The sequence below is a fragment of the Nicotiana tabacum genome, chromosome 12, assembly GCF_000715075.1.
Source record: "Nicotiana tabacum cultivar K326 chromosome 12, ASM71507v2, whole genome shotgun sequence".
Taxonomy (NCBI): domain Eukaryota; kingdom Viridiplantae; phylum Streptophyta; class Magnoliopsida; order Solanales; family Solanaceae; genus Nicotiana; species Nicotiana tabacum.
The window spans coordinates 120,917,355-120,932,257 of NC_134091.1; the positions used below are offsets into that span (position 1 = coordinate 120,917,355).

The 14,903-nt window shown below is 34.0% G+C and overlaps 1 protein-coding gene across 1 annotated transcript; it reads left to right on the forward strand.

Moving 5' to 3' along the window:
- Positions 1–845: 845 nt before the first annotated feature.
- Positions 846–5,258, forward strand: LOC107762859 (GPI-anchored protein LLG3-like). Its single transcript, XM_016581259.2, has 3 exons — positions 846–1,016; positions 1,142–1,198; positions 4,716–5,258. Exons 1-3 carry the CDS (start codon positions 935–937, stop codon positions 5,084–5,086), a joined length of 510 nt encoding a protein of 169 aa, XP_016436745.1. The 5' UTR covers positions 846–934; the 3' UTR covers positions 5,087–5,258.
- The last annotated feature ends 9,645 nt before the right edge of the window (positions 5,259–14,903 follow it).

Genomic DNA, 14,903 nt, shown 5'->3' on the forward strand with positions numbered 1-14,903 from the left:
ATCAGTTATTCTCCATTCAGCTTGAGGGTGATCAAACTTGAGGGCATAGGCTAATTAATTCATTCGGTTTGCATTCGCTTCTTTTACAGTTAATTTCGATATTCATTTATATATTTTCTCAATTTGTACCAAGTTATACTACGTATCCTTAGAACCGCGTATAAATTCAATTGTTATCCGTTTTTCGGGTAAACAAAGCACATAATAAAACAAGAGCAAAATATATATATATATATATATATATATATATATATATATATATATATATATATATATATATATATATATATACACACCGTAAAATACTAATCACTAATTCACACACCACATTAATAAAGAACCTAAAAGGGCGACAGATTAACCAAAATGAATTAGTCATTAACTTAGTAGGTTATTCAAAATCTATGGTGCACTATATAGGAAACTAGTAGTAATAGTAACAATGAAATAACTCCTCCACTTTTTCGATGAAAGAGATAGTGTTTTTTTCTTAGCTTTCTGCCCGGTGTTTAGTATTTATTTCAGTGCCTCCACTAATTCAAATTTGCGCCATTTAGAACTCATTAAAGGGAAACGCTCCCTATCAAAAATATTTATATTTTTCGAGTTAAATTAATGATGAAGGGATTCCATTAATCCTCCCACAACTCTTGATGGCACGGAAGAGATAATATTATTAAAATAGTAATTAACCTACAAATCTAAAAAAAATCAATGGATTGAAATCAGCCCAAACAAGTCTGTCCCATTTCAGTTTCATCCTTTGTTTTTCCGAATCTCTCTCTTTTCTATTCATTGGCTTCCGTTCCTTAATCAAACATTTCTCTCTCTTAAAAAAACAATTTGTGAAAATTTCAAAGAGATTTCTCATCACAATAACTGGAAAAAAAAGATATTAATAATATTTAATCCATACAAAGAAGAAGAGAACCTGATGGGGTTCAAAAAATGCTTCTTCTTGTTTCTCTTCTTCCTTCTTGTTGGTTTGGCTTCCCCTTCTCCATTCTACATCAAAAGTAATTCCCCCATTTTTATTTTTATTTCTATGTTCTTGTTATTTATATTCAAATTGCAACATTAACAAAAAAAATTGATCTTGTTTTTCTTTTTTCTATTTAAAATTCCCTTTGTATTGGAGCAGATGACGTGCTTGAGGCTCGTGTACAAACGGGGCGTGCCCTTCTTCAGCAACAAGGAAGTTAGTATTCTTTAATCCCTCCTATTATTTTATTCTCTTCTTTTTAGTGAACTTTTAAATATTCTCAATTCAATTAATTTCAAGAATTGATGTAATTTAGGCTTACCTTCTTTGGCAGTTTTTTCTAAAAAAATAACGTACCTTTTGTTTTCTTGAAACCTCCAAAAAATGTAACCACCGAGACAATTTGAGTCATTTCTCAAAGATTATTGGTTCTTACCGGATATGCGAACAAAGTCACACATTAGTAGCTGAAAAGATTGGGAGTCTACGTATAAAGTGTAGAGATTTTTTAATAGTATAAGGTCTTTTGGGGAAAACCGTGCGAGTTTGGCTCAAAACGGACAATATCACACCATATTAAGAGTATTTTTGGACTGATTAAGTCCAACATTGGTATAAGAGCACATGTTCGACGGGACGAGTATGACGATAGCAGGGTTATGGCGTGGAGCTCGATTACATGGGCCACGTGGAACTTAATTTGAGGGGAAAATTAGACTTGTCCCAAAATAGATAATATATCACACTATGCTAAAAGTATATTTGGGTTGGTTTAGTCCAAAACTTCTAATAAACTTTTAGTTTGTATTACAACACAAGCTTGAAATTTAGTCAAAAGGGTGTGTTGTGCTACATTTGGGAGATTTGGCATGGCATGACAACTAGGTCCAACAATTGTCATAAAAAAGCTAACGTTTTAGGATTTGGCATATGGTAGCCTAAAGTTATTCTCTCTCTTCTAATAGTTCAACCACAATCCTAAAAATAAGCCCCATCAAAATTATTTTCCTTAAAAATAACAAAAATAAAATAAAATTCTCTCTCTCTTCTCATAGCAACCATCATCCTAGAAATTAATTTCCATTTCCTTAAAAAGTATCCGAAAAAACTCTCAAATATATATATATATATATATATATATATATATATATATATATATATATATATATATATATATATATATATAAACACATATATTAATTATATTATACACTGTGATATACAAATAATATAATTATTAAATATGCTATATCAAAAATTTATTTTTCTTTTTTGATCAATAATTAATAATTATATTATTTGTATATCACAGTGTATAATATAATAATAATGTGTATATCAAAAAAGTATATTAAAATTTTATTTTCCTTCTTTGTATAACACATTTCCAATTAAAAACTCAAGTTCAAGACGACTCTACATGTGTATCCCTTATTGTATCCCGTGTATATCTCTATGTCCATCAGTGATACCTCATGTATCTCATGTGTATCCGTGTATATCCATAAAAATTTGTGTTATATATACGATATACAGTAGGATATACATGGACGTTCATAAATAAATTATGTTGTATACACGATATACAAAGTGATATACACAAACGTCCTTAAAAACACGTGTGTGATATACATTGATGTACACGATATACAATGTGATATACACATGTCGCAGTTGGATTTTTAGGTCTGATTTTTTTACTTGAAACCAGCCTAAATCACTTCTAATCTTGCTCAAATTTTGTATATAGCCTCGTTTAGGTATTTTCAACTAATTTCAATCACACCAACTCGTTCAGTCCAACCAAAGAAAAGAAGAGAGAAGAAAAACAAAGTTGAAATATATATTTTCACTCTTAGTTTTTGCTTCTAATTTTCTCTGATGTGAGATCAACCTTACCTTTTCATCCCAATGCTTTTTTTGCATAATTTGCAAGAATTTTTGCTAAACTATGAAAGCGAAAGAGAAGAGATAGAAGAAGAAATACAAGGAGAGAAATGGAGAGGGTAGCAGTGAACAAGAAGAGAAGTGAGCGGCGAAGAGACGGGGTGAAGCAGACGGTTTGGGGCCAATTGTTTGAGAGAGAATATATAAGAAAATAATTTTTTTTAGGATTTTGCTATATAATATCAATTATTTGGGCTATCTTTTTCAAACCTAATATAAGGCTAAAAATATTGCCAATTCCTTGTTATGTGTTATCATAGGATGCCATTTTTTCCTATATTTGGTAGGTTAAAAAGGATCTAATCAATAAATGAGTTGAATCATAACGGTTCAATGTTTGCTTTAGTCAAAATGGAGGGGGAAGTGCATAAATAGTCACTAATTAGAGATGTCTTTATTTTTTAGCCACTATTTTAAATATATTTACTCTCTAGCCAGTGCTTAATACATTTTTACCCGCTCGGACAAAAATACCCATGTGCTAGACATGGGTGCTGTGTAAATATTAAGGATATGGTGTCCTTAACTTCACGAGTGTTGTGTAAATATTAAGGACAAAGTGTCTTGTATTTGCAACTTCTATTGTTAAACTTTAGAACATCATGTCCTTAACTTCATATGTGCAGTGTAAATGTTAAGGACATGATGTCCTTAATTTCATGTGTACAATGTAAATGTTAAGGGCATAATGTCCTTAACTTGTATTTGCAACTTCTATTGTTAAACTTTAGGGCATCATGTCCTTAACTTCATATGTGCAGTGTAAATGTTAAGGGCATAGTGTCCTTAACTTCATGTGTGCAATGTAAATGTTAAGGACATAATATCCTTAACTTGTATTTGCACCTTCTGTTGTTGAACTTTAGAACATCATGTCCTTAACTTCATATGTGCAATATAAATGTTAAGGACATGGTGTCCTTAACTTCATGTGTGCATTGTAAATATTAAGGAAATAGTGTCCTTAACTTTATGAGTATTGTGTAAATATTAAAGACATGGTGTCATTAACTTCATGAGTGATGTGTAAATATTAAAGACATGGTTTGTCCTTAATATTTACACAACATTCATGAAATTAAGGACACGATGTCCTTAATATTTACACATCACTCGTGAATAAAGGGTAAAAATGACCTTTCGTATCAATTTTAATAGAGTAGTGACTATTTTTGCTCAATATTAAAAAATACTGGCTAAAAAGTAAATACCACTTAAAAAAGTGACTATACCACGCCATTCTCTCCAAAATGGACGGGGCAATTTGGGCTTTTGTAGATCATACGTCATAACTCAACTAGTTCAACTCAAAATTAGTTTTGGGCAAATATTATTTTTATCTCGCGATCGAAATTATTTATATCCGGTAGCTGCAAAAGTGTATAAAATTTATATGTTTTTTGTATATAACATACAAAATTAAAAAATATACAAAGAATATATATTTCGGCTATTATTTTGAGAGCGGTTATATAATGTCATTTTCCTATCTGTTTTTGTTTGTTTGTTTATTGCTTTATAATTTGCTTAACCACCAAACTAAACTAGTGTGATGTAGACAACCTATACTACTGTAAGCATTAGTGGCCGCATTCAATAGCTGCTTTAGTCAAAATGGACCGGCCAATTTGGCTTAAATCACACATCATAGGTCATAACACAATCCGTCCAACTCAAAATTAATTTTCCTTTAATTTGTTTGTTTATTCTTCTATAATTTGCTTAGCTACCAAATTAAACTAGTGTTCTAACTTCCATCTTTTTTTCATTTTTCTTTTCCTAAAAGATTGTCCTGTTGATTTTGAGAAGGAGAATTATACCATTGTAACAAGCCAATGCAAAGGACCTCACTACAATGAAACAATATGTTGCAATGCATTCAAGCAATTAGCCTGCAACCATATGGATGAATTAAATGATGTGCAAAATGGATGTGCAACAATTATGTTTAATTACATTAATCTATATGGGAAATATCCACCTGGTCTTTTTGCCAATATGTGTAAGGAGGACAAAAAAGGTTTAAATTGCGATAATATCATTCCTCCTGAAGGAAATAAACCTGAGGAACAAAAGAGCCATTCTGCTAAAGGTAGTAAATCCTCTGTGGTACTAATGCTAATTGCTAGCATTTTAATTATACTGTTTAACATTTGAAGGATCTTTTTTTTTCTTTTTTTGTTGGTCTTAGTAATTCTTTCATATACTTCAGTATACTATGCTGTTGAGATGTACATTCAATCCCTATAGTTGGGATTTGTAATTCTTTATTTACACATTCCGTGGAGTCTTAATATTTCTTTTTCTATATTGAAAACTTTCCCTTCTATATATTGCTCAATGGTGATGTCGGGCTAGCTTACATATAGATATTAGGGCGGATCTAGGGGTAGAAGGGATTAAATCCCTTCTTTATAAATTATATTGTGTATATAAGGTTAATTTCTTTTTATCTTGTATTTTGGTGATGAATTTCCTTGGCTTTTTTTGTGTTTTTTCTTATTTTTATTTTTTTTTTGAATGCTTTTGGTGAAAGTTTTACCTCTGCCGCTAGTTCATACATCGATTATTTCATTGGTACCTGCTATCTTTCATCAGTAGAAGTACCGAATAGCTCGGGCCACCAACGTTTAATTAAATAGGAAGAAAATCACCTAGCCTTTAATTTTTTTCTATTTCTGTCTATTGCTCTTATGAGAGTTTTCTTTTATACTTTATTTTCTAAGGGGAGGAAAGCAAAAGACTAGGGTCAAATGGGTGAGTTGGGCTAATTTTGAGCGGGTTAAAATGAATTGAGTTAATAAATTGATCTGCCCAAAAGTTACTTGGGCTGAGATGGACTATGTCAAGATGGGCTAAAATTTGGGTCATAACTCAATTGGTAAAAATTGCATGGGGCACCCTATTTGGTCGCCCCTTTTTAATTTATACCCGTTTTATTTTTCCGTTTGCATCCGTACCTTTTTTTTTTGTTAAAAGCGTTTTAAAAAGATGATTTTGCCCTTCTTTAATAAAAGATTATTGACAAAACTATAGACTGTAGGGCAAAACTTCAGCATGTTTTGGTATGAAATTTTAGCAAATGAACTAAATAATTTAAGCATGCATTAAAAAAAACTAATTAGAAAATTACATACTGCAAGACAAAAACTTAAGCATGTTTAGTCTGAAGTTTTAGCAAATGAACTAAAAAAACTTCAGCTTATTTAGACTGAAGTTTCGGATAAAACTCATGACAAAACTGTAGACTGTATGACAAAGCTTCAGCATGTTTTGGTATGAAATTTTAACAAATGAATTAAATAACTTCAGCATGCATTAGCAAAAACTCATTAAAAAATTACAACATGCATTAGCAAAAACTCATTAGAAAATTACATACTGCAAGACAAAAACTTAAGCATGTTTAGTCTGAAGTTTTAGCAAATGAACTAAAAAACTTAAGCATGTTTAGTCTAAAGTTTTAGCAAATGAACTAAAAAATATAAGCATGTTTAGTCTAAAGTTTTAGCAAATGAACTAAATAACTTCAGCATGCATTAGCAAAAACTCATTAGAAAATTACATACTGCAAGACAAAAACTTAAGCATGTTTAGTCTGAAGTTTTAGCAAATGAACTAAATAACTTAAACATGTTTAGTCTGAAATTTTAGCAAATGAACTAAATAACTTAAGCATGTTTAGACTGAAGTTTTTGCAAATGAACTAAATAACTTAAGCATGTTTAGTGTGAAGTTTTAGCAAATGAACTAAAAAACTTAAGCATGTTTAGTCTAAAGTTTTAGCAACTGAACTAAATAACTTCAGCATGCATTAGCAAAAACTCATTAGAAAATTACATACTGCAAGACAAAAACTTAAGCATGTTTAGTCTGAAGTTTTAACAAATGAACTAAATAACTTAAGCAAGTTTAGTCTGAAGTTTTATCAAATGAACAAAATAACTTAAGCATGTTTAATCTGAAGTTTTAGCAAATGAACTAAATAACTTAAGCATGTTTACCCTGAAGTTTTAGCAAACGAACTAAAAAACTTAAGCATGTTTAATATAAAATTTTAGCAAATGAACTAAATAACTTCAGCATGTTTAAACTAAAATTTCGGATAAAACTCATGACTAAACTGTAGACTGCAGGATAAATAATTTCAGCATGCATTAGCATGAAGTTTTAGCTTCAATGTGAAACAAATTCATGTTAAATTAATATGAAGTTTTAACTTCAACATGAAACAACTTCATGCTACATTAGCATGAAGTTTTAGCTTCAAGGTAAAATAACTTCATGCAAGTGTGATTCTGAAGGTGAATCTCGACAAGTTTCTGATTTTTTGATAAAGCTGTTGATAGAAGAGGAGAAAATCTTTTTTTACGAATGAGGTTGCAGATCATGCGATTAATGCGTAATGCAAGTTTTATCTCTTTTTTCAGGGGTGTAATTGTCATATTATTACGGATTTTTTGTCAGCTGGCTACCAAATTAATAATTTTTAAAAATAGGGTACAGGTTAAAAGGTGACACAAATATAGGGTACGACTGCAAATTCCCCGCTCAATTCGCCCAACTCTTACCAAGCTTCATATAATGTGTGTTATTTTCTTATAAATTATTAAATTATCAAATAAGATTTTTTTTTCTTTTGTTATGGTCATATATAATATATAAAAAATAAATTATTTTAAAAATATTTTAGCAAATTTACTCATGGTGCTAAAAATCAACCTAAATTTAGATGGGTTGAGTCAAGATGGGGTGAGTTCAACAAATAAGCGGGTCAATGACCGACCCTACCTTGAATAAATTGAGCGTGTTAAATGAGTTTGGGCTCAAATTACCACCCATACAAAAGTCGTAAGGTCCAGTGATGACCCAATATGTTATCTTTAATTTTAAACATTCATTTTTGTATTCTGAGACCTCGAATAACACCCTTCAGCATCCCTCGACTTGCGGGCACAGTCCATAAATTATTTCGTAAAGTTTTTGTGTGAAAAATTGATTAAAATGTGAAATGGAGCTTCAAAAATTATTTGAGTTGATTTCGGTCAACGTTTTAAGAAAATGGACCCGGATCAGTATTTTGATAGTTCTGGTAGGTACGTATCATGATTTGAGACTTGGGCGTATGTCCAGAATCGAATTCGGAGGTCCCTACCTCGAATTATCGGCATTTAACGGAAACTAGAAATCTAAAGGCTAAAGATTTCCAAAGTTTGACTGTGAATTTGACTTTATCGATATCGGACTTGGATTGAGATTCCGAGAGTTGGAATAGCTCTCTGTTATGTCATTTATGTCTAGTGTGCCAAATTAGAAATAATTACGGATTCATTTAATATGTTTCGGCATGAGTTTTGTAATGTGAAAAGTTTGAAACTCATAAGTTCAAATTGAGGTGTGAATTGTAATTTCGACGTTATTTGACATGATTTGAGATCCCGAGTAAGTTCGTATAATATTTTAGGACTTGTTGGTATATCTGGTTGAGGTCCCGAGGGTCTCGGGTGGATTTCAAATGGTTGACGGAATTTAATTTGGATATTCTAGAATGTTTCGACGTCGTTTGATTGTAGCATTAGATCCGTATTGAAATTTTGGAGCCATGACAAAAAGAATCGTTGAATTCGGATATCGTATAAGAGAGTTATACCCATTTCCATGTCGGAAAATATTTTCCGTTGTCGTCAGCATCCAGGGTAGCGTGGGGCGCTATCCCTGGCACTGGGACTTCTGAAGTTCTGGAAACGGCGCCACAGGCAGCGCCCCACGCCACCTGTGGCGCCACGAACATAAAACCCCCATAAAACGGGGAGTTTTGCCATTTTTACTCATTTTTGAGTTTTGAGTCTTAGATTTGGGCGATTCCAAAAGGGTTTTTCACGAATTCGACTTGGGTAAGTGTTCTCTATCCTCAAGTGATTGTATTTCATAAATCCATGTCAATATTCATCATTTATTTCGAATTTAGATGAAAGAAATTGGGATTTTTGTAAAAAAAATTAAAAATAAAAATTTAAGATTTAAAAGACAATGCGATGTCGGAATTCGATAATTTTTATATAGTTGGACTCGTATCGGAACGGGTGTTCGAATTTCGTGAGTGTTTTTGAGATTCGAGACGTGTGTCCCACTTTCGATTTTTAAAATGAATTTTGGATTTTAATCCGAAAAATTAGTAAATTCATATGAAATTAATTCCTACGATTCGTGTTGAGTATATTGAATTGTTTGTGACTAGATTTGAAACTTTCGGACACGAATTCGCGAGGCAAAGATTTATTGGAATCTTGAAACTAGTTGCGAAGCAAGGTAAGTGTCGTGGTTAACCTTGACTTGAGAGAATAGAACCCTTGAATTATTTGTTATGTGAAATGCATGTGAACGACGTATATACCAGGTGACGAGTATCTTACGTCGTCAAGTTAATTGTTTGCATAATTATTTTAAAATCATAAATTATTTTAAATCATGAATTAATTATTATATTAATTATTTCTCTCATATTTCTTGCTCAATATTATGCCTTGAATCCATGTTATAATTGCTACATGCTTATTTGATTTATGTGACTTAATTGCTACTTGACATTTAGCATACTAATTATTATATTGCCTATTTCCTCTTTAATTTCTATAATTAATTGCTATTCATCATCACTTATTTTTAAATAAATCATAATTATTGTAGGATTGTTGTCTTATAATTTCATATTAATTATTGCATTTATTGGAGTAATTTCTTTTATAAGAATTAGTAAATTATATTATTTGAGGAGCGGGTTGCACGCCGTAACAGAGATGAAAGTGAATATATTGGAGGAGAGGGTTGCACGCCGCAACAGAATTGATTGAAATGAATATATTGGAGGAGCGGGTTGTGCGCCGCAATAGAATTGATTGAAAAGATTTATCGAGAATCGGGTTGCACGCCGCAACAGGATTAAATAAAAATGAATATATTGTGGGATCGGGTTGCACGCCTCAATGAAAACTCATTGAAATAATATTTGGTTATGATTGCCGAGTTGGCTTCAACTGTTGAAATGAGTTACCTGTTTTATTTCTATTATTGTTGTTATTATTATTATTGCGTACATGTTAATGTATGTAACCTGCTTTAGTCTCGTCACTACTTCGTTGAGGTTAGGCTCGGCACTTACTGGGTACATGTGGTCGGTTGTACTCATACTACATTCTGCACTTCTTGTGCAGATACCGGAGTTGGTCCCAATGGCGTACAATAGATTTGCTTAGATTCAGCTATTCGCAGGAGACTTGAGGTATATGTCACGACCCAATTTCACCTATAGGTCATGATGGCGCCCAACACTATAGCTAGGCAAGCCAACTAATAAATTAAACATATATCGATAAAATTTAAATCCAAAAAAAATAATAAAACACCAAATTCTACCAATGTGTATGCCAAGACCTGGTATTACAAGTGTATGAGCATCTAGTAGATTATACAAAAATCCAAATACTGTCTGAAATGAAAATAGACAGAATTAAAAATACAAGAAGAGGCACGGGTAGCTGCAGGACGACTCAGAAAGGCAGCTCACCACTACGCCTCTGGATAACGAGGATGTGCTATGATAGGTCCTCCACTAGTATCTGTCTCAGATCCTGCACAAAAAGTACAGCAAGTGTAGCATGAGTACGTAAACAACGTGTACCCAGTAAGTATCAAGCCTAATCTCGAAGTGGTAGAGACGAGATGGCCGACTTTGACACTCACTAAGGGTCAACAATAATAAATGAAATAAATTATAATTATTCAAATCAGCATGATTCACAGAGTTAACAATAATTTTATTCAATTAGCAGAAATAATAAAAATCCTTCAAATGCAACAATTTCCAATCTATTAATTAAATCCTTCAATTTCAATAAAAATTCCAATTTATCAAATAGCTATACAAGCTGAAATTCAATTTCAATAAATTTCCAATTTATCAAATAACTTTACAAGTTGTAATAAACTGTCCAAGTATCGTGAAATGTTTTTATTATCAAGCACGATTTTCTGCTGAGGTCGTACGGCCCGATCCAAAGTTTTGTGTACATTGCCAAGGGACGTGCGGCACGCTCCATAGATGCATCTATCCTGCTGAGGCGTTCGGTCCGCTCCACAAGAAAGGTGAATATTTTCTTATTTACCTCCGGAATTAGAGTATATTTGTTATAAGATAAATTCAGGAGGAAGAACAATCTCTCTTAATAATTAATTAATTTAAACAGAAAAATCAAGTATATGAGATTTTTATCCTTTAATATTTTTATCTAACAATTCACAATATAAATATATCTATCAAATAATATTAAATAATATATTTATATATATATCAATTAATATTAATTAAACAAAGAATACAATTTATACAAGTAATTCATGCTTTGAGTCCTAAACTACCCGGACTTTAGCATTAATAGTAGCTACGCATAGACTCTCGTCACCTCGTGCGTACGTAGCCCCCACAATTAGCAATAATTATTTAATTTAATCACCTATGAGGTAATTTCCCCCTCACAAGATTAGACAAGAGACTTACCTCGTCTTGCTCCAATTTAATCCACTAAAAGGCCTTTTCCACGATTATTCAACTCTGCCTGGCAAGAATCTAGCCAAAATAATTCGATACAATCACTAAAAGTTATAGGAATTAATTCTATAAGAAAATACTACATTTTTAATAAAAATTCCGAAATTAATTAAAAATTCATCCATGGGGCCCACATCTCGGAATCCGGTGAAAGTTACGAAATCCGACAACCCATTCAATTACGAATCTAACCATACCAGTTTCACTCAAATCCGATTCCGAATCGATACCGAAATCTCAAAAATTCGTTTCTATAAGATTTCTAAAACTTTCCCAAATTTCAATCTCAAAACACTAATTAAATGATGAGAATAATGATATATTTGTGTTTATAGACCAAATCCAAGTTAGAATCACTTACCACAATGTCTTTTCCTTGAAAATCTATCAAAAATCGCCTCTGCTCAAGCTTCAATTTGTTAAAAATGGCGAATGGGACGAATGTCGTCTTTTATAATTCTACCCAGGCAGCCCTCGATCCTCGGCCTCGATCATGGCCTCGATCGTGGCTTCGATCATCGCCTCGATCATGGGTATCGATCTTGGGCTCGATCTTGGCCCAGAATTTCCATCAGAAAGGAAAAATTGCAGTTGCTGTTTTAAGTCCAACTTTTGATCCGTTAACCATCCGAAACTCACCCGAGGCTCTCGGGACCTCAACCAAATATACCAACAAGTCCTAAAATATCATACGGGCTTATTTGAAACCTCAAAACACATAAAACGACGCTAAAATCACGAATTATGCTCCCATTCAAGCTTAATGAAACTTAAAATTTTCAACTTCTACATTCGATGTCGAAACCTATCAAATCAATTCCAATTGACTTCAAATTTTGCACACAAGTCATAAATGACATAACGAAGCTATGAAAAGTTTCGGAACTGGATTCCGACTCCGGTATCAAAACGTCAACTCCCCGGTCAAACTTTCAAACTTAAATTCTTATTTTTAGTCATTTCAAGCCTAATTTAACTACGGACTTCTAAATAAAATTCCGAACACGCTCCTAAGTCCAAAATCACCATACGGAGCTGTTAGAATTATCAAAATTCTATTCCGGGGTCGTTTGCACATAATTTGACATCCGGTCACTATTTGAACTTAAACTTTTAATTTTTTATCAAAATTCCATATCTCGGGCTAGGGACCTCGGAATTTGATTCCGGGCATATGCCCAAGTCCCAAATAACGATACAGACCTATCGGAACTGTCAAAACACTGATCCGAGTCCATTTGCTCAAAATGTTGACCAAAGTCAACTCAATTGAGTTTTAAAGCTCTAATTCACATTTTAATCCATTTTTCACATAAAAACTTTCCAAAAATTTTTACGGATTATGCACGCCAGTCGAGAAATGATAAATAGTACTTTTCAAGGTCTTAGAACACAGAATTAATTATTAAATTTAAAGATAACATTTTGGGTCATCATAGTATAACTGTATGGCGTTCGTAGTTCTGAAGTCCCCTTCCACTTTATCGTAGCTTTGTATTTCTTTCAGACAGCTTCATTTTATTCAAACCTTTAGTTGTATTATTCTAGTAGCTCGTGCACTTATGACACCAGTAATGGGATGGTATTTAGACATCGCTATTATTATGGATTATTCACTCTATTTCAGACTTTATTTCCGCATTTGTTTCTTTGTTATTAATGAATTTAAAATTGTTTAAAAATTGCTAATATTATTCTAACATTGGCTTGCCTAGCAAGTGAAATGTTAGGAGACATCACGGTCCCGAAGGTGGGAATTTCGGGTTGTGACAAGTTGGTATCAAAGCACTAGGTTACATAGGTCTCACGAGTCATGAGCAAGCTTAGTAGAGCCTGAAGGATTGGTACAGAGACGTCTGTACTTATCTTTCAGAGGCTATGGAGTTTAGGAATAATTTCACTTCTATTTAACTTTGTCGTGTGATTTTATTCTATCATTAACGATTGAAATCTTCTATTCTTGTCCTCTCAGAGATGGCGAGAACACGCACAATGTCTATAGCCGGACAGGAGCCAGAGCCCCCAGTGACAGCTACGACTAGGGGCAGAGGCCGAAGCCGAGGTCGCGCCAGAGGCCGAGGTAGAGGCAGAGGCAGAGCTCAATCTAGAGCTCGAGCAGGAACACCTGTTATAGAACCTCAGGTAGATTTAGAAGCGGAGGTTCCAGCTCAGACGGTACCTGTTGGACCAGTTCAGGTTCCAGAAGGATTCATAGCTACTACATTTCTTGAGGACGCTCTAGTCTATTTGGTGAGTCTTATGGAGGGTGTGGCCTAAAATGGTACATTTTCAGTGGCACCAGCCATCTCATATGCTGGGGGAGGATTACAAACTCCCACTACTCCCGCTCCGGGGCAGACAACTCCCTAGTATCAGGCTCCAGTAGCCCATCCAGTTGGGGTAGTTCAACCAGTTGTTGCAGCACAGGCCAGTGATAGGCCTGCTTTGTCTTCTGAGGCTTTGTTGAGGTTGGACAAGTTTACTAAGCTATTTCAAGTCCATTTCAGTGGTACACCTTCTGAGGACCCACATAATTTTCTTGACCACTACTATGAAGTATTGCAGAACATGGGGATAGTAGAAAGCAATGGGGTTGATTTTGCTGTGTTTCAGATGACTGGTTCTGCCAAGAGGTGGTGAAAAGATTATGTATTTACTAGACCAGTTGGTTTGCCTGCACTTACCTGGGAGCAGTTCTTGCAGCTATTTCTGGAGAAGTTCCTTCCTATCACACTGAGGGAGAATTATCGCAAGCAGTTTGAGCGTCTCCAGCAGGGCAGTATGTCAGTCACTCAGTTTAAGACCCGTTTTGTGGATCTAGCCCATCATGCTCTTCTTCTGCTTCCTACCGAGAGAGAGAGAGGGTGAGGAGGTTCATTGATGGACTCGTTCAACCTATCAAGCTACATATGTTCAAATATACCGGGAGTGAGATTTCTTTTCAGACGACTGCTAATGTTGCCAGGAAGATCGAGATGGTTCTTTCACAGGAGAGAGGTCCAGTGTCAGATAAGAGGCCCCGTCATTCTGGTAATTCCATAGGCGCCTCATCTGGAGGCAGGAGTACTTATGGTAAGGGTCATCCTCCCAGGCCATTTTATTCAGCACTTATGACTTCTCACAGTGCTTCAGGGAGTCAAGATCCATATGTTTCTTACCCTGGACAACCAACATTTAGTGCACATTCAGCTCATATTAGTGCACCAACACTCCAAAGTCACTATGGCGGCTATCTGAGCCGTTCGGATCAGATTCAACTTCAGCAGCCACGACAACAGGATGGGTGTTATGAGTGTGGGAACATTGGTCACATCAGGAGGTATTGCCTTAGGTTGTTGAGCAACAGATCTCAGCAGAATTCTCGTGCCA

What these genes read in the sequence shown, in the direction of transcription:
- LOC107762859 (XM_016581259.2), top strand. Translation starts at nt 935, where the DNA reads ATGGGGTTCAAAAAATGCTTCTTCTTGTTTCTCTTCTTCCTTCTTGTT. An exon ending in TTCTCCATTCTACATCAAAA is followed by an intron (nt 1,017 to 1,141) that starts GTAATTCCCCCA and finishes GTATTGGAGCAG; the next exon opens with ATGACGTGCTTGAGGCTCGT. An exon ending in CCTTCTTCAGCAACAAGGAA is followed by an intron (nt 1,199 to 4,715) that starts GTTAGTATTCTT and finishes TTTTCCTAAAAG; the next exon opens with ATTGTCCTGTTGATTTTGAG.